This window comes from Salvia miltiorrhiza, chromosome 1, assembly GCF_028751815.1.
Source record: "Salvia miltiorrhiza cultivar Shanhuang (shh) chromosome 1, IMPLAD_Smil_shh, whole genome shotgun sequence".
In the NCBI taxonomy this organism is placed as follows: domain Eukaryota; kingdom Viridiplantae; phylum Streptophyta; class Magnoliopsida; order Lamiales; family Lamiaceae; genus Salvia; species Salvia miltiorrhiza.
The window spans coordinates 55,785,921-55,804,839 of NC_080387.1; the positions used below are offsets into that span (position 1 = coordinate 55,785,921).

General features: G+C 36.8%; 3 protein-coding genes and 1 long non-coding RNA gene across 5 annotated transcripts; 2 read left to right on the top strand and 2 right to left on the bottom strand.

Moving 5' to 3' along the window:
• Positions 1–178: 178 nt before the first annotated feature.
• On the bottom strand, positions 179–3,265 carry LOC130997188 (uncharacterized). Its single transcript, XR_009093004.1, has 2 exons — positions 2,892–3,265; positions 179–451 (listed from the first exon to the last, which is right to left on the bottom strand). It is a non-coding gene; the product is annotated as an uncharacterized LOC130997188 (long non-coding RNA).
• Positions 618–2,892, bottom strand: LOC130996708 (uncharacterized). 2 transcript variants are annotated; one of them, XR_009092750.1, is made up of 2 exons: positions 1,050–2,892; positions 618–965 (listed from the first exon to the last, which is right to left on the bottom strand). XR_009092750.1 is itself a non-coding variant. In XM_057922020.1 (2 exons), the coding sequence occupies exons 1-2, from the start codon at positions 1,556–1,558 to the stop codon at positions 656–658; spliced, it is 819 nt and encodes a 272-aa protein (XP_057778003.1). In that variant the 5' UTR covers positions 1,559–1,691; the 3' UTR covers positions 618–655. The 2 variants fall into 2 exon arrangements, 1 of the variants encoding a protein (XP_057778003.1); XM_057922020.1 differs by having other exon boundaries at positions 1,050–1,691.
• A 2,757-nt stretch (positions 3,266–6,022) lies between the features above and the next one.
• On the top strand, positions 6,023–8,935 carry LOC130996611 (outer envelope pore protein 37, chloroplastic-like). The gene is made up of 6 exons (XM_057921910.1): positions 6,023–6,500; positions 7,172–7,261; positions 7,593–7,769; positions 7,959–8,053; positions 8,267–8,387; positions 8,652–8,935. The coding sequence occupies exons 1-6, from the start codon at positions 6,108–6,110 to the stop codon at positions 8,781–8,783; spliced, it is 1,008 nt and encodes a 335-aa protein (XP_057777893.1). The 5' UTR covers positions 6,023–6,107; the 3' UTR covers positions 8,784–8,935.
• A 7,673-nt stretch (positions 8,936–16,608) lies between these two features.
• LOC130996125 (pelargonidin 3-O-(6-caffeoylglucoside) 5-O-(6-O-malonylglucoside) 4'''-malonyltransferase-like) lies at positions 16,609–18,073 on the top strand. Its single transcript, XM_057921634.1, has one exon. It carries the CDS (start codon positions 16,672–16,674, stop codon positions 17,950–17,952), a length of 1,281 nt encoding a protein of 426 aa, XP_057777617.1. The 5' UTR covers positions 16,609–16,671; the 3' UTR covers positions 17,953–18,073.
• Positions 18,074–18,919: the final 846 nt, after the last annotated feature.

Below are 18,919 nucleotides of genomic sequence, written 5' to 3' on the forward strand. Positions count from 1 at the left end.
TTGAGGGGGAGAGAGCTTGAATGTTATCTTAACCTTTTATCTACTCTTTCCAACGTTGAACTTATAGCAGGAAAAGAAGATGGCTGGCTAAGAAGCATGGGGACGGATACGTAATACGGATACGATACGGTATGGGGACGTAAATACGTCATTTTTCCAAAAATCAAGATACGATACGTCAAAAATACGTTTTAGTTTTTTTATTTAAAATATATTTTATGTATATTATAAATTCATAATTCACCAAGAATATAAGTAAAACACTACTAATTCATCATAACAAAGTTCCAAATAGCAAATAATGAAATAAAACAGTCTTCTTAACAGATAATACTTCATGAAACACAAAAAAATGTTAGTAGCCCAGATCACTCATCAGCGTCTTTATCCTCCTCCTCCTCTTCCTCTTCCCTCAAATCTTCATCATCATTGAAGACAACTCTCTCCAATTCTGGCTCATCCAGAGATAATTCAGCAAACTCTAGCTCCCCAACATCCGCAAATGTGCCAAATTTATCTCCTCCTATATCCCACATCTTTGTTTCACCTCTTAAGTAATCAGGTGTTCTTCTAGATAGCAAACGAAGGTTGCTATGAACGAACACCAAATCTTTTTTCTCAAAGAGTGGATGAACGAGTATGTGCTCCAATTCCTCTAAGCACATGATGAGGATGAGGGTTGCACAAGTAACTTCAATGCTAAACATTGAAGTGCAGGTGCACTTGTGCCATATGTAACCCACCAACTCTTGAGATCCATATCATAACATTGTGCAATCGAATCAGAGTCAGAAAAATCACCAGCCATGCTAGAGAAGTTAGCAAACTCCTGTGCTACAACTCTTCTCTCAGACATGAGAGGAAAGTATTTCTTCAAACAGTTGATTCTTTCCTTGGCAACTTCTGGATCCCTATGTGGTGCAACTCGGGAGGAGTCCTCTGAAAGCCATTCGTGGCTATAATATCTAAAATTCAAAGAATAGAATTAATAAATGGATAGTCTAATAGAGTAATAGTAATTAAGTTAGATATTTAATGTAAATTGTTACCTCGGATTGAGGGAATGAGCCAAACAATGAAGGGGTGTGTTGTTTTTGTTCCAACGACTAACTAAGATCGTATGAACAACATCATAGAAGTTGCTTGTCTGCTCTGGTTGAAGTCTTTCATGCTTGTAGATCGCCTGCTTTACCTTCTCAATCATAGTATCCCACATGTCATAGACTAAGTGAAGACATGGCTTGTCTGTGTCACAAGCACGAAGCATCTCATACAAAGGAGCCGTAAATGAAAGTATATAGTCAACCTTATCCCACCAAGTGTCATCTAATACTTTCATTTTAACATTGCTCGCCTTCTCAACATCATCCTCTCGATATGCTTCCCATTGCTCACTAATTACCAACTCAAGTAAACATCTCTTGATAAGCTTGAGACGCTTCAACATCACAATAACTGAAGCAAATCGAGTTGCAGCAATCGAAAGCAACTTCAAAGGAACAAATTTGTTGAACATTACCAAGCGCATTCCATGATTCATGATGAAGTTCTTGATCATGTTAGCATCTGAAGAAACATCAGATATCCAAGAACACAATCCATATGTCTCTTGATTGTTTTAAACGTTCTTTGCGGCGCATATGTTCTGAAGTGCCAAGTTGAGCGTATGCACAACACATGGTGTCCACACAATCTTAGGATATGTTCCTTCAACAAGGAGCCCAGCTGCTTGACAATTTTTCGCATTCTTGAACCACATTTTGAGGTCCAACATCTTCAATCACCTCCTTCATGAGGTTAAAGATAAAGAATTTATCTTTAACCTCCCCAGAAAAATCCACGGCCTTCAAAAACATAGGCCCACTCTCAGTGACAGCCATGAAATTGATCAGTGGCCTTCTTTGTGAATCACTCCATCCATCACTCACAATACTTATCCCTTTCTCAGCCCATGTTGTCTTGATCGGCTCCAACAGACGCTCAACATTTGCTCTCTCCTGCTCAAGTAAATGCGTCCTCAAAGTATTGTACCCAGGTGGCACATAACCAGCCAAATTGTTGGTTGTTGCATAAGTGTAGCTGCTCCTGTAGTAAGAGTTTCTTGCCAAATGAAATGGCAAACCCGAAGAATAGAACAATCTTGCAATCATAGCATCCAACGTCCTCTTACCTTGGACATTGAATGCCTTCTCAAGAGTCGATGAGCTCCCTTCACTCCCCTTTCTTTTCTTCGTCATGTAACTTGTATAGAGCTCATTTGAGTGAGCTAGGGGCTGCGTAGGCGGCAGCGGAACTGATTTAGGAGCACTAGTAGTCAACATTCTCACTTCTTCATCTATTAACTTCTGCATTTCCATCAAATCTGCTTCAGTTACTTTCGGGCAAATAGCTATCCCTTTATTACGTATCTTCATCAAATGATACATAACTCGAGTATATGTTGTCTTCTTCCTTACTCCACAAAAATTGCATTCCCAATAAACTCCACCGCCACCACCTCCTATGTTACCATGTCGTTTAACATATCTCCACAATGATTTTCGAAAATCACCAATAACAGGGGATGTGGTAGAAGAAGATGTAGAACTAGAATTTGTAGTATTCATGGCTGCCAATTCAAATAAAAAACATAAATCAAACTTCAATTCAAATAAATCAACTGCCCAATTCAATAAACCCACTGCCCAATTCAACAAAATACTAAGAAATACCCACTGCCAATTCAATAAACCCACTGCCCAACTCAATAAACCAACTGCCCAAACTTCAATTCAAATAAACCCACTGCCAATTCGAAATTAAACTTCAATCCAACAAAACCCAAAGCCAATTTAAGCCAATCTTCATACATACCCACTGCCCAAGCCAAATAAAAGAGATTAGAGCAATACCTTTAGTTGTTAAGGTGGCCGAACTGCTCCAAGCGCACAGGGCGGTGCGACGGCGACAGCGGCGGGGCGCAGGGCGGCGCGACGGCGACGGCGGGGTGGCACAGGGTGGGTCAGAGAGGAGAACGTAAATGGTGAGTGGGGGAGGCGTGAATTAGGGTTTAACAAGTTAGAAGTTTTAAATTATGACTAAAACGTATTTTTTGAGATAAATACGTATCTGACCGTATGGTCAACGTATTTTCGCCATATTTTTTATTTAAAAATTAATTAAAAAAATGGGATTTAAAAATACGTCCCCGGGGACGTATTTTACGCATATTTTTCGCGTATCGTCCCCGGGACGCGTACGTCCAGCAAACTGCCGTCCCCATGCTTCATAGATGGCTGGAGGTGGATGGCGACGACTAATGGTGTGTTCACGGTCAAGTCGGCGTACAGTAAGATTAGAGAGACAACTTCATCCACTTCTCATGGTGCCGATGGCTTAGACCTTCTCGATATGTGGAAAGCTCCGGTGCCTTTTAAGGCAAAAACAACTGCTTGGAGAGTGTTGAAAGGAAGGCTTGCTACATGCGAAAACCTGATCAGTCCCAATTCCGGAAACTGATTGTGTGCTTTGCAAGGAACAGTCTGAGACGATGGAACATCTCTTTTTCAAGTACCAGAAATATGATGAAATTTGGTGGAACCTTCTGCAGTGGCTAGGCTTTGAATCAGCTCTGCCCGCAAAGGTCAAAGAGAATTTTCTCGCCTTTTCAAATCTTGGTAAAAAAACTGACTCTGCTCTTCTAACCGCAATATGGATGTGTACTATTTGGTCACTTTGGAATGGGAGGAATAACTGCAAATTTAATCATGGAATAAATTTAATCATGGAATAAAGAAAAGTTGACGGCAGAGATTAAATCACGAGTGTGGGGGTGGATCTTGGCTTTTAATCTGCCGAATTTTTCATCGACTTTAGAACTTGGGTTACAGAGTCAAAAATCTTGGCTTGAGCTCTCTTTTGCTGGTCTGATAGTGTCTGCATGGCTTGTGCTTTAAGCCTTGTTTTTGTTTGACTTATTTCCTTTTCATTTGTAATCACGTTCTCATTGCCCCTTTGGTACCACTGGTACCCCATGGGGAGTTTTATATTATATTTCCTTTTCTGATAAAAAAAAAGGGGTTATTGCCATAAAATACACATAGTTTGTCAATTTTCTGATTTATAACATGACTTTAAAATTTAGCTAGAAAATACATCAATTTTAAATTTAATCTTAATTCTAACATAACTTGAATTTATGAAAAATAAAAATCTATGTGACATATTATTTTTTATTTTAAATCTATGTGGCATGACTACACCACACACCTCACACCCACACACACACAAACACAAACACACACCACACACACGCAAACACGAACACACACCAAGTGACCAAACACACACAACACACAAACTCACAGACACGTCGCCCACCCCCTCTCTCTCGGCGCTCCTGCCGCCGCTGGCTCAACGACAGTGCCGTCGCCGGAACAACGTCTCCGTCTCTCCCTTCGTTCTCTCTCTCTCCTCCCTCATCTCTCGTCTCTCAGCTCTCCATTCGTTTCCCTTGAATTCAAAACATCCACATACAAACAGTGGCGGCGCCGCACCCTCCACAAACAAGAGTAGTCGCCGACCGCCGCCTGAAAACGTTAGCTCCCTCTCCGCGAACTCCGGCGAAGATTAGCTCTATCCCCAAATCGAATTAGAGCCACCGCCTGAAACCCTTAGATCCCCAAATCACCACCACCTCTATCCCAAAATTGGCCACCCCAAATCGGAGCCTTCTTTCTCACCGATAACCCGCCTCGCTGTTGCTCTATTTTTCGGCGATAAAGGAGCTCTCCAAATCAGGGTCGATGTAATTTTTTTAAGCTTCAACATATTTCCAAATGAGGGAGGAGAGAGAGAACGAGAGATGAGGGAGAAGAGATAGAACGAAGGGATGAGACGCCGCTCCGGCGACGGCATCACCGTCGAACCGGCGGCGGCAGGAGCGCCGAGAGAGAGGGGGCGGGTGGCGTGTCTGTGAGTATGTGGGTTCGTGTTTGTGTGTGTATGTGGTGTGTGTTCGTGTTTGTGTGTGTGTGGTGTGTGTGAGTCAGTGTGTGTTTGTGTGTATGTGGTGTGTGAGTGTCACTGTGTGTTTGTGTGTGTGGATTTGCCACATAGATTTAAAACAAATATTAATATGCCATCTAGATTTAAAATAAAAAATAATATGCCACATAGATCTTTATTTTTCATAAATTCAAATTATGTTAAAATTAAGATTGAATTTAAAATTGATGTATTTTTTGGCCAAATTTTAAAGTCATGTTATAAATCAGAAAATTAGCAAACTATGTGTATTTTATGGCAATAACCCCAAAAAAAAACTACTTCGGGAGTCAATCTGCACATTTTCCCTATTAGAAATAACAACAGTTAGCATTAGTTAGCACTTAGTTAAAACAGAAAGCTGACGTGTAAAGTGAGGTTAGGAAAAGTTGTTAGTTGGTTTATCTACTACTTTTGTATCTCACGCTTATATATATTGTATGATGCACAATGAATGAAATCAGTTTTCCTTCGCATCTCTTCTCCATATTATAGCTTTGGGTTAAATCTAACATGGTATCGAGCCTATCATATTTTTTATCCGCGGCGGTTATTTTTTTCTGCGCGTACTAATTACAGTAATTAATACTAATTGATTTTAGGGAGTTCGAGGGTTTTTTAGGACAGTAACTTAGATTGATTTGGAAATTAGGACAATAACTTTCGAACTTGTAAAAATAGGACACTAATTTTTTTTAAGAGTAAAATAGGACACTAATTAATAAGTGTTGCATCCGCATGACATTTTTTAGCCAATTATCGGCTGAGAAATGTCCTATTTTTACGACGCTTATTAATTAGTGTCCTATTTTACTCTAAAAAAATAATTAGTGTCCTATTTTTACAAGTCCGAAAGTTATTGTCCTAATTTTCAAATCAATCTAAGTTAATGTCCTAAAAAATCCCCTGACTCTGATTTTAGGATAGGGATAATTATTCTATATTTAATAAACTTTAATTTTCAGGAATGGATATTAGTCATTTTTAGAAACCAGCCCGCACATTAATTCCACTTAAAATCAGTGAGAGGAAAAACAAAACAAAAAACACTAAAGAAAAAGCTCAAAAAATATCCAACACCAATGGTCGAACCAAAGCCCGGACCGCCGTCCATACCTCCTCCACCTCCACCGCCACCGCCGCCGCCAGCTGCAGACGGCGGCGTGGAGGCCCCGGGAGTGGTCAGTTTCGGCGGTTTCTTCAAAATGGGTCGGCCAAAGTTGCGAGTAACATCCGAATTCGACAGCGAGAGCTCCGTTTTCTTCAACAAAATCTCGTGCAAATTATTGGACAATCTGGCCAAACTCAAGCTCACTTTTCAAAATGGCAGCAACGGGGAGGTGTTGGAGCCGCAAATATTCTTGAATTCAAAATTCTTGTCGCTGCAATACGACGTCGAAGAGAGCGATGCGTTGCTCAAAGCAAACTTCGAAATCGCACCAGGCTTGCAATTCAGGGCCGCGCACGAATTCAAGGTTTGATTTCATTTATTACATATTTTAATCTTGGGTGTTTGGTATTATGTGTTTATGGTTTTCTTATCACTGCTTACAAGAATTTAAAGTGTAATTTGTTTATATGTGTTACTGTGAATATGTGATAGTATGGTTTGTTCAGTATGTCATACACTTGAAGAGGTTAATTTACTTTCATTTACATGGAATTAATTAGGATTTCTTGGGCATTTTTTTGGTGTGGTTATATCAAGAAGGTTATAAACCAACTTTCCAAGCATTTTATTGCACTTTTGAGTTATCTTTGGAACGTGCAAATGAACCCTTGGTATGGAGTCAAATTCTTGAAAATTCATTTCTAATCAATAATGCTATCAAGAAGCTCGATACCCTTGTTCTGGTTATTCCTCTGATTGGCTAAAGCAAAAATTGCAACATATGGGGGCATCGGAGTTTGCTCCACAAATATAGGCGTCGCTGTCCCTCTTAAAATTCATTTGAGGAATGGGTCGAACCGGGTCATTTTTTAAGAACAATAGCTAAAGGACATGTAAATACCATGTGATTAGGTTTAAGGGCACTATTTTGAGGAATCAACAAGAATCTATTTGCCTTCTACTCAGTTTATGGGCAATAAATCTTATATGTTATCTCGTGCTCTGTTTCTTATAGTGCTTCTGTGTTAATTTTAGGCCCGGCAAGGAGAAGTTGCGATGGTTGCAGATCTTGCAGGACCGGCATACAAATTTGAATTGTCATCTGCCGTTCCATCTATAGGCATGGTTAGAATGTTTTTGCACTGCTACTTATATATGTCTTTTTAGGTCGATTCTTGAAGTATTCATTTTGGACAACTGGAAACTTGAAGATATTGTATGCATGAAATTGTACATAATACCTTAGGCTTTTCTTATTAACTTCAGACCTAGGGCTTAAAAGTTGGTGCTGTACTTTACATTCGGTGGGTTAATTATAGTTCTCCCTGCTGTAGAGATATTTTATAGTCTTTAGAATTATGCTGTCTCGACTGCCAATGATTTAGCCTTTCTTTATCCTATACTCACTTAGCATAAAAACTTGTTATACTGATTTGTTCTATTGTTGGAAAAGCAGCCGAGAGCAACTTTGAAATTTCCTCTTGGTGAAATTTCACTTGAAGAGAAAGATGAGGAGATAGAGGAACAGAAGAGAGCTATATCAGTGAATGGTATCATTAAAAGTCATATTCTGGGTGGAATTTATACAGCCCGATTCAGTGATGAAAATCTGGATTTACGATATGCATACAAGGTTATTTCTCTTGGAATTGTTTTATTCTCATTTTCCTTATCCACTTTGTCAATAAATCTACAGCATATGAACTGAATGACAACACTTATTTTGAGAATTTAATCATTTTGAATTTCACTGAAAACTATAATATATCCTGCTCGTTAAACAACAGTTTTTCTCGCTAACTGTTTTACATTCTGTGGTCAGGATGGGGAAATGACGTTCATTCCAAGCTTATCTCTACCTTCAAACGCGTTGGCTTGTGCATTTAAGCGGAGATTTAGTCCTTCAGACAAGTTGAGGTGACACCTCCTCCCGCTGCCTTTGTTTTCTGAACACATACAAATTTCTAATAATACTCGAAGCGTTTTCCGTGGTGCCTGGATTCTATATAGTATTTGTTTCTAATCAAAAGATATGCACCCTGTGACACAAACTCTAAAAACTCTGTTATATTTTGAAACACTGAATTATGGGTTGCTAGTGTGGTCATATTTTTATTGATTTTATGCCAGCTACTTGTACAAATTCGACACAAACCATTGGAGTGCAGTGTATAAACACAAAGTCGGGAACGACTACAAATTAAAAGCTGGTTATGATGCTGAGGTACGCCATGGTTGGGCGTCACTCTGGGTAAGTTTCTCGTTTATATGTTCACTTAGAGTTCACCAGTATTTATCATGCTTACGACTCACAGAAATCCATATTGCTTCGAAGAAAAGAAACATAAACCAGACTAAATAATGAAGTTTTTGGATTGGAAACTTGTAAAAATGTGATTTGTGATCACCTTCAAAAAGTCATTGCGAGTTTCATTGTAGGATTCTTCATCTTACATCTCTGTAAATTGTTTGAGCTCGACAAACTGAATGTCGTGTTTGATGACGTATGATTTAGGTTGGAGATGAAGACGGCAAAGCCAAGACGGCCCCCATGAAGATGAAGGTGCAGATCATGGTCCAAGTTCCTCAAGACAATATCAAATCAACGGCTCTGATGTTCCGTGTCAAGAAGAGGTGGGACTTTTAAGAGCATCTCCATTTGCATCCTGTTGTGCCAAATCTCTCCTGTTGAAAACACTCCCAGCGTTGTTAAATTTTTCATAGCTGTTGCAGTACATATACAGATATGCAGGTTCGATTTTCTAATAGTTGGATGATAATAAAATGGATTAGTTTCAAGTCTTGGCAGCAATAAGCTTCCTCATATATGGTATACTTGTGGAATAATTTTGATACATTTCGTATGAGGTGTTTGTTTGTCAACACAGATGAAATATTAATAGGCAATATGTAAAGTTATTTATTATTTATAATTTTTCCTATATTTATACGAAAATATTTTCCGTATTAGAATATGGTTTTATGAGTTGGTGTTTCATGTTTTCCTATATTTATATAGGACTATGTTTTTTGGTCTTGAGTTGGAGACGAGGGATACCAGTAGCTTTATCGTAAACAAAATTGGTAAAAATAGATGTATTAACAAATTAAATAGATATGTCGCTATTTTATGGAGGAGCATGGTATTGAAGCTTTTGAACTTTTTTGCGTCTGTTTATGGTGGAGTTGGAAGTGGCAGTGCGACGCTGATCTCCTTTCTCTTTTAAAAAAATAAATTAAATAGAACCCGAATATGAGTAGAGCTGTTAAATTTGGTTAGGCTAAATTTAAAACTAAATTGTGAAGTCCAAGTAAGAATACTTGGCCCGATCCGCCGGGATGGAAAAAGGTGAAAAATATATATTTTTATTATTTTTTACTTTTTATATGGTGATAATTTCTTAGGCAGAATGAGATAAAAATTCGGATGATTATTCTGTTTTTTTTTTTCACTCAAATTCATTATAATATTATTATGACTAATGAGATATATAGTGACGTAATAATATTCTTTTCCTATGTTTTTCTCCTTTAAAACATCAGATAAAACTAACGAAAATGTGATAAAACTTTCTTATAATAAATTTATAACAAAAATAACTTCCAAGGAGAGTTTGCCAGTTTGGGGCTTCTAGAATTTTTTCCGAGTTTGGATTTCAACTTCGCCTCGACGATCTTTGCGACTCTATCAACAAAATCTTTTGTTATAGTAAATTGTATTATAGAAAAAATTGTATACATCTAGATGCACGATGAATCAATTCCAGTTAAGGTTCATTAATTTTTAATTAGAAATTAATCATCCTCAATTAAGATTTATTAATCAATTTAGTAGTATTTAATTTGATAGATGCATCATGTATCCGAATGCACCAAACTTTGCCTCTTGTTACACCTGATGCAATGCACTAGAAAAGTTATTATGTTTTTATATTTATATAAAATTGATACCCACTCAATTAACATATTTATAAATATAATAAAAATTTAATTTTAACTAAATATTTTTGAACTGAATATTAAAAGAATAAAAGAAATAAAGAAGAATTCACAATAATAAAAATTAACATTATGAAAAGGTAAAAAGAAAAGGTTAAAAAATAAAAATAAAAATAAAAAGAATTGAAAAATAGTGTTCGTCGAGAGGCAAATGGTGTCGCTCATAGTTTAGTGAACCTCGCTGCTAGTATTGATGATGTAATGATCTAGAAATCTGGCTTCCCAACTTAGCTTTTAGATATTGTTCATCGCGATTTAATATAAGGTCTCGTTTTTCCTCCCAAAAAAATGAAAAATAGATTCATTCAAAAAAGATGAGAGAGTAGAGAGATTTTGTTTTAAAATTTTAATCCTTAAATAAATACTACTCCCTCCGTCCCCCAAATAACTTCCTATATTTTCTTTTTGGGATGTTCCCAAATAATTTCCTATCCCAAAATGGACATGATACCACCACTAATAATACTTTATTTATTTTTACTTTTCAATCTTTCATCATTCCCAATGCTACCATTTTCAATATTAGATACACTTTTTCTCCACTACCAAAACACTTAACAATTTTTTCTTAAAACTCGTGTCGTCCCCTACTAGGTAGTTATTTGGGGGACGGAAGGAGTATAATTTTACATTTTAAATCAAATATTTACATAAAATATACTCCCTCCGTCCATGAAAGAACTTCCTAGGAGGGAGTGACACGGGTTTTAATAAAATGTTGTATAGTGTATTGAGAGTGGAGAAAAAGTTGTAAAGTGTATTGGGAATTGTGAAAAAGTATTAATAATTTATTGTGTTGTTTTAATTAATGTTATTTGAGTGGTGGGAATTGTCTTAAAAGGGGAGTATTTTTTAAGTGGTGGGGTATTGTCCCAAAATAGGAAAAAGTAGGAAGTTCTTTCGTGGACGTCCCGAAATAGAAAAATAGGAAGTTCTTTCGTGGACGGAGGGAGTATCAAATTTGAGCTATTATCATGATTTTTAATTTGATATACATATTAAATATTTTATAACTAGTCGAATTTCATAATTTTAGAAAGAAAAAAAGAAGAAGAAGATTAAGAAAAAGAGAAAAAAATAGTTTACAAATAAAATTCTAATTTTATTATAACTACTAAATTGTCATTTAATTTTGAAATTAATTTCAAATTGAAATCTTGACCTTTTAATAATTAATATAGTATAAATTTACGAAAATTTTCCGGTTACATTATTAAGTTTGATTCAAATTTGTTATTTATATATATGTATATTGCAGTTAAAACTTGCCCAAATTTTTCGATGACCAAAAACCTTCAAACTATCGGCTCAAATGGCGAAAATTTGAAAGTCTGGGTGGTTGAAAAAGTTGAATGACAACAAAAATTGAGAGATTGAGTATGTATTTAAAAGTCGAATCAAATAGATTGAGTAAATTTCACGTTTTAAATGACAATCATCCTGAATTATTTTTCATTATGTTCTATCCATCATATTTATATAAGATGATACAATTATTTTAGTCGTGAAATAAAATTGGAGGGCGACATAGTATATATAAGAAAGATGAAGTTGACGAAAGTGCATCCTCTCACATGGGACGATTGCATTAAGCTCAACTTAATTATGTATGAAATACAATCCAAATTAGTCCCTTTTCATGAACTGTGTTAATTTTTTTTCGATAAATTAACAGTATTAAATAAAAAAATTTAAAAACCGCATCATAGGGGATTCGAATTCAAAACCTTTGGTTTTAGACATTAATCGCTTACCGCTCGACCAACACACGTATACAGAATCATGTGTTAGTTCGTGTTTCATAGCATTAACATAAGCTATCGCTGGTACAGTAACGCAATCAATGTGCATGCATCGGTAATTATGATCTGATCATGTTACATTTTTATTTCACCAAATCTAAACATGATTTGATTTCATGGTAATCCAAATTAGGGAACAAACATTAATTCGTAACTGCGTATTAATGGGCACACGTGAAACTGCCACAATCAACACCTTTTCCATTTGTGTTGAATACTTAATTTCCAGATTTATTCAGCCGTAGGTATGATATGAAAAGGCAAAATACATGTGGTTTTATCGTGTTAGTTTTAGTTTATGATTATCTGAATCTTTGAATATATATGCCATGGTCACATTAATTTGTAGTCCAACGAATTTTATAAGTTTTGGTCATCTAAATTCATCATTTTTTATTTAATATACTTATTTTGCCCCACAATTTGATTAGTCAGGTTCTAAGGTATATACATATATACTTTTACATTTTAAGGTAAATTACCTATTCATAAATCACATTTATATTTTAATTTGAATTGTTACATCATGCAGCCGAATATATCAAAGTATACATTTCCTACCATGCATTATCAACAAACTACTAGAAAAAACGGCATTAACACATTAAAAATGAAAATTTGGTCATTAAAATGATTAATAACTGAATTAATTAGCGATCCATTTGAAGGATCATTATTTGGATGATCGTTCATTAATTGTTTTAACGATTGAAAAATCGATCATTATAAATACAAATTTGATAGTATAATTTCACCAATTTTTCTTTTTAACAACTTAAAATTTTGATAGTTAAGAAAAAAAAATTCACTTGTAGCAACCCAGCTCAGCTTGTCCCACGAATCTTTCTAACGCGATTTGTGATAAATATTAGTCCTCAATATCACTCCCTAGTGAGTCACCAATCCCATGAGTCTTTCCCATCATATAACCGCTAAAAGTCAATAAACACAATTAACTTTGGAGTTTCTTACCTAATAATCACCAATAAAGAAATGCATGTTATTGATATAACTAACACCTATCAATTCATTTAAACTCCCCTTCAATATGCAGTCATATATATACCTCTTGAATGTACATGTTCACGAAGGATATCAAAACTTGTTTAGATGATTTTCGGAAAGATTGCTGGTGCTGATGGGGAACTAACGATAATAACGACGATATATTTTAAAATAATAAAAAACTTAAAAGAAAATTAATATTATCGTTATTTGTTTTTCAAAAAATGAGAAAATAATCGGTAATTTTTTAAAAAAGTTAAAAATAAATATTAACGATCGAATTAATGACCTAATTTTGAAAAAAAAAATAAAAATAAATATTAGCGACTGAATAAATGATCGAATTAAAAAAATATATTAACCATTGAATTAACGACCAATTTTAAAATTATAAAAAATTAATACTCCCTCCGTCTCATGAAGCAAGACCAAGTTCTTTTCGGCACGGGAATTAAGAAATTGATATTTTGTTTATTAAGTATGGTAGGTGAAAAAGTGAAAAAGTGAATAAAGAGTAAATTTTTTGCTACTTTTAGAAACTGATCTTGCTTCGTGGGACTGACCAAAAAGGAAACTTGGTCTTGCTTCATGGGGGTGAGTATTAACTATCAAAATTAAGAACCATTTTGTTTAAAACAAAAAATTAATATTGACGACTGAGAATAATAAGAAAAATAAAAAAACAATATTCTCTTCGTCCGACTAAGCATGGCTCACTTCTTTCCGGTCTGTCCATGACTTTACAAGAGTTAAATATTGCAGTTTTTGGAAATGAGTCATCTTTAATGAATCATCATTAATGGAACAAAAGGAGTAATATTATTAACGAATGAATTTTCAATTCCTCAAAAAAAAAAAAAAAAAAAAAACGAATGAATTCTTGACTGTTAAAAAAATCAAAATGAAATAAAATAAATAATAATAATAACAACAATTGAAAATTTAATAATAATAAGGGTTAATGCCGTGAAAAACCATGAACTTTGGTGCGATTTCCAAACTTTTCATGAACTATTTTTTTTATCAAATTTTTCATGAACTTAAAGGGTTGAACAATTTTTCCATGATTTTCAAAAATCCCCAAATTGAGTGTTGACATGGCATTTTTAAGAGACCTGAAAAGTGACATGGCGTCACCGGCGGTGAATCAAAACGACGTCGTTTGGGTGGGGTAAAACGACGTCGTTTTGAGCCCAAAACTTTATCTCTGTGTGTGTGTGTGTGTTAGTGGTCGAGCTCGCCGGAAAGAAGGTTTTCCGTCTCCGTGGGCAGAGCTCCGTCTCCATGTGTCAATTTATAGTTATAGTTGACGTTATGTCAGCGCTACATCAGCTTGTAATTGCCATGTCAGCCCGGAGCATCACCGGAGGTAAAAATCGTGGAAAAATTGTTCGAGTATTTAAGTTCATTGAAAATTTGATAAAAAAAATTAGTTAATGGAAAGTTTGAAAATCGCACCAAAGTTCATGGTTTTTCACGGCATTAACCCTAATAATAATAATAATAATAATTATTATTATTATTATTATTATTATTATTATTATTATTATTTTGATTGCTAATGATAGATAACGGCCTTAATTAACGATCAATAAATTTGATCGTTAAAAGCCATTTTTTCTTGCAGCTGACGACTTCACTGTCTTTTATGTTCAGTCCTAATCCATTCACCGACGGCACCTTATCTAAATCCCACGCTAATTTTATTAAAACCAAACTGCCAAAATATTTTACTTAATTAGCCTAACTTGCAATACGGACTTACATTTCAATCGTTCCTTAATTGGTGGGTTGCTATATTTTTTTCACTATTTTGTCAAGTCTTGCTGCCTATAATGCACGGATTCGCCGGAAATCAACCCCGTGCAGTATCCGATTCGCGCGGGGGGCGGGTGCGGGCGCGATTCGCGTGGGATTCGCACGGGATTCGCCACCTGGCGAATCCCCCCAAAAATCAAAAAAAAAAAAATCGGATTCGCGAATCGGTTTCGCGAATCGGGAGTTGTTGGCTGGCAGGAGGCGAGGCGGCATGATCCGAGACGGTTGAGCAGGGCGGCGGGGCCGAAGGCCAGGCGCCGCTGAGCGGGGCCGAAGAGCAGTAGCAGCGGCGGCCCTTCTTGGCCGTCTGCTGTCAAAAACGCGTGGGAGAGAGAGAGGGAGGCGGAATCGGGCTTCTGAAGGGTTCGGGGCGGGCGGCGGCGGCGGCGTCAGTGGAGCCGGTGAGCATTTGGACGACTTGCTTGAAGGCGTGGGTGCGTGAAGAGAGAGAGAGAGAACAGAGATCTGAGATCTGTGCTTGAAGGCGTGGGTGCGTGATTTTCGGTTTCCTTCGGATCTTTCCAGATTTACATATTGGTTTTTTAGTGAGCATTTTTTAATATATTGGTGAGCATTTTTTAATGGTTTTCGGTGATGTGTTTTTTTTTTTTTTTTTTTTTTTTTTTTTTTTTTTTTTTTTTTTTTTTTTTTTTTTTTTTTTTTTTTTGATCGGTCAAAGTCATGTTAGATGTGCGTGATTTTCGGTGAGTATTTTTTAATGGTTTTTTAGTAATGTTATTCGATTAAAATATTGGTGATGTGAATTAATTGGAACCGCTAGATCCAGTTAATCACACGATCAAGATTTATTCTCTATTCTATAATATATGCTAATTCTCTATGAATCCCTACCCTATATATATATATATATATATATATATATATATATATATATATAACAGACGTATCCTTCACGAATCGCACCCTATAATTTTTGAAAATCCGTATCCCCGTACCCGAATCGTATCGCTCCCGCCCCCGCCCCCTCGCACCCGTGCAATCTAGCTTGCTGCAGATATCCATCTACCAAAATCTCTCTTTTTTAGATCAGGACGCGCTAGCCACGAAATCTTATGGTATAAATTTTAGAAAAAATACCAAATAATATCATAAGATATATTTAAGCTTTTTTTCAATAATATAAATTTTTTAATTATTATTAAGTTGATACATAGCATTTCAATAGTTTATTGTATCAAAAAAATATTTTATTCAATAATATTACTATATAAACCGGTTTTCTAAAATAATAAACAATATTATGTGCGCGTACACTTGCCTAATTGTAGAGTGACTAATACTTGAGACGAAAGATTTCATGTTCGAATTCACTGTTACACAATCTTTTTTTTTTTGAGCAAATCATTACACAATCTTTTAAAATATTTGTTTATCTTTAAAAAAATTAAATAAAATATAACAATGTATCTATGTATAAATATGAACATTGTATATTGTACAAATAAGCACATTATATACCTCTTAATAAAGCACACTTTATAAGTTAATTCATGAAACTATAGCTTTTATATGAATCTACCTTATAATTATATGCGTATAATAGATTGGATATAATTCAGTGGGAATCATTCATTTGATGAGAGTTAAGAACACATGCACAAATACATAAAATACATGAACAAAATATAAAATTCATGAATTTTATATATATGTATATATGTTGTTAGTTCTCACTTTAAAAAAAATCATTTTCACCTAATTATCCTAAACCTACATATACAATAGATAATGCAAATAATATGATTAATAAGTATAGCTGATTATATATGAAAGCATTAATTGTTTGAGAAGATACACGCACACATGTATATATATGCAATCATACTCGTGGAGCTCAATATCCACATCTGAAGTCTTTCACGGTTTCATAATCATAAAAATAAAGCAAGAATGAAAGTAGAGGTGAAGAGCCGAAATTTAGTGAAACCGGCAACAGCAACCCCCTCCCACCTCCGCCTCTACAAAATCTCCATGATCGACGACCTCAATCCTCCCATCCATGTCATCCGCATCCTCTACTACCCTCCCCATTCCCCCACTCTCAACCTCGAGCCCTCACTCGCTCAAATCCTCCCCGCATTCTACCCCCTCGCCGGCCGCTACCTCAAACACCTCCACGCCGTCGACTGCAACGACGCCGGCGCCCATTTCTCCCACGCCCTTGTCCACTCCCACCTCCACCACCTCCTCTCCGACCGCGCATTCCCCACCTCGCGCCTCAACGCCCTCCTCCCCGTCGCCATCGCCGCCGCCGACGGCCCCGCCGACCCCATGCTGGCTGTTCAAATCAACACCTTCCTCTGCGGCGGCGTCGCCCTCGCCGTCTGCGCCTCGCACCGGATCTTCGACGCCTGTTCCCTCAACATATTCCTGGCAGCCTGGGCGAATGCTGCCACGGGCGGCCAGCTAACAATGCGCCCCGACTTCAGCTCGCCGGCGCTCTTCCCTTCGGAGAGCGCCGACCCTCTTGAATTCGGGGTGGGAGAGCGGAGGATCGTTGGCCGGAGGATTGTATTCGACAAGAATGCGATCTCCAGGCTGCGGGCCCATGCAGACCTAGACGGTGGTAAAACGCCGTCCAGGGTGGTGGCGGTGTCGACCGCTCTTACGCAGGCCCTCCTCCGTGCTGACACTGACAAGCGTGAGCACGAGGGTGGGCCTGCAAGAGCGGCCCTGATCACGCACGCGATAAACGTGCGCGAGAGGACGGTCCCACCCGTGGCAAAGCACGCGTGCGGCACGTGGGTTTCGATGTCGCACGTGGAGATCGCGGCGGGCGAGAGGGGGATTGCGGAGCGCGATTTCCCGAAGCTGGTGAGGAAAATGCGGGAGGCGACGGTGCGAGGGGTGGAAGATTGCGCGAGGATTTTGAGCGAGAGGGAGTTTGGGAGGCGAGTTTTGGTGGATAGCTATGCGGAGATAGCTGAGAAGGGATTAAGGGGGGATTATAAGGTGATTTACGTGACGGATTGGTCGAAATTTGGGGATTATGAGTTGGATTTTGGGATTGGGAAGGCGGTGTGGGTGAGCTTGGCGGATGTTCCTCTTGAAGATTTGATGATATTGATGAACACGAGGGAGAATGATGGGATAGAGGCGTGGGTGTATTTGGAAGAGTCGGATATGCCCTACTTTCAGCAGGATCACCACATTCAAATGCTTCTTGCTTAACCATTGTTTGCTGCTCACTACTTTCCGCCGTCTCCCTTAATTTATTGCTGTGCCAATAAAGATGTATTCAAATCATCATTTAGTATGAATGATATATTAACTCCATTTGGACACGTTTTTATTACTATATGCTAATTTATGTTTTATCAGTTACTGGTCCGGGGACTAGGAGTAGTCCTGGTATAGCTCTTTTCAAGAGCTTAAAACAAGAGTTTGAAAGCCCTGTAAGGGCTTCTATCAAGCGAGCCCATAAACGAGCGTTTAAGGGCTCGTTAGTAAAAATAAAATTTCGGTCGTTAAAGTTAACGATCGAAAAAATGGTCGTTGGGCCCCGAAACGACGATGCAAACAACGATCATCGAAAACGGTCGTTAACGATTAACGACCATCTTCAGGAAAATAACGACTGAAATTTCGGTCGTTAGAGCCATGTTTTCTTGTAGTGATATTTTTATATTATTAATTATATTTTAAATTAATTTTTTAATTAATCATATCTTAAATTATCAATTTCATATTAATTGTATCTACAAATATTTTCTGACTTTGTTTAACGCAACTTGCTGAATTGCTTCATGTGAATTTGAGGAGTGTTATAAACTTCAAATAAGAGGAGAAGGAGAGAGAATAATGTAGAGAAAATAAATCTGGAGAACATATTATTATGAAGATAAAAATCTTTATTTATAATAATACAATACTGAGGTTTAGGGTTCACACGGTCATCAATACACACACACACACATATATATATATATATATATATATATATATATATATATTTACAACACTCTCCCTTGAATGACCATAGCTAAAAATATGTTGTCTCGTTAAAACATTGTCAAGAAAATCCAATGGGACAAAAACTTGATCAATGGAAAAAGAGTACAATTACTTCCCTTAAACATAATCATTGTTGATCTAAGGAAAAAGAGTACAATTACTTCCCTTAAACATAATCATTGTT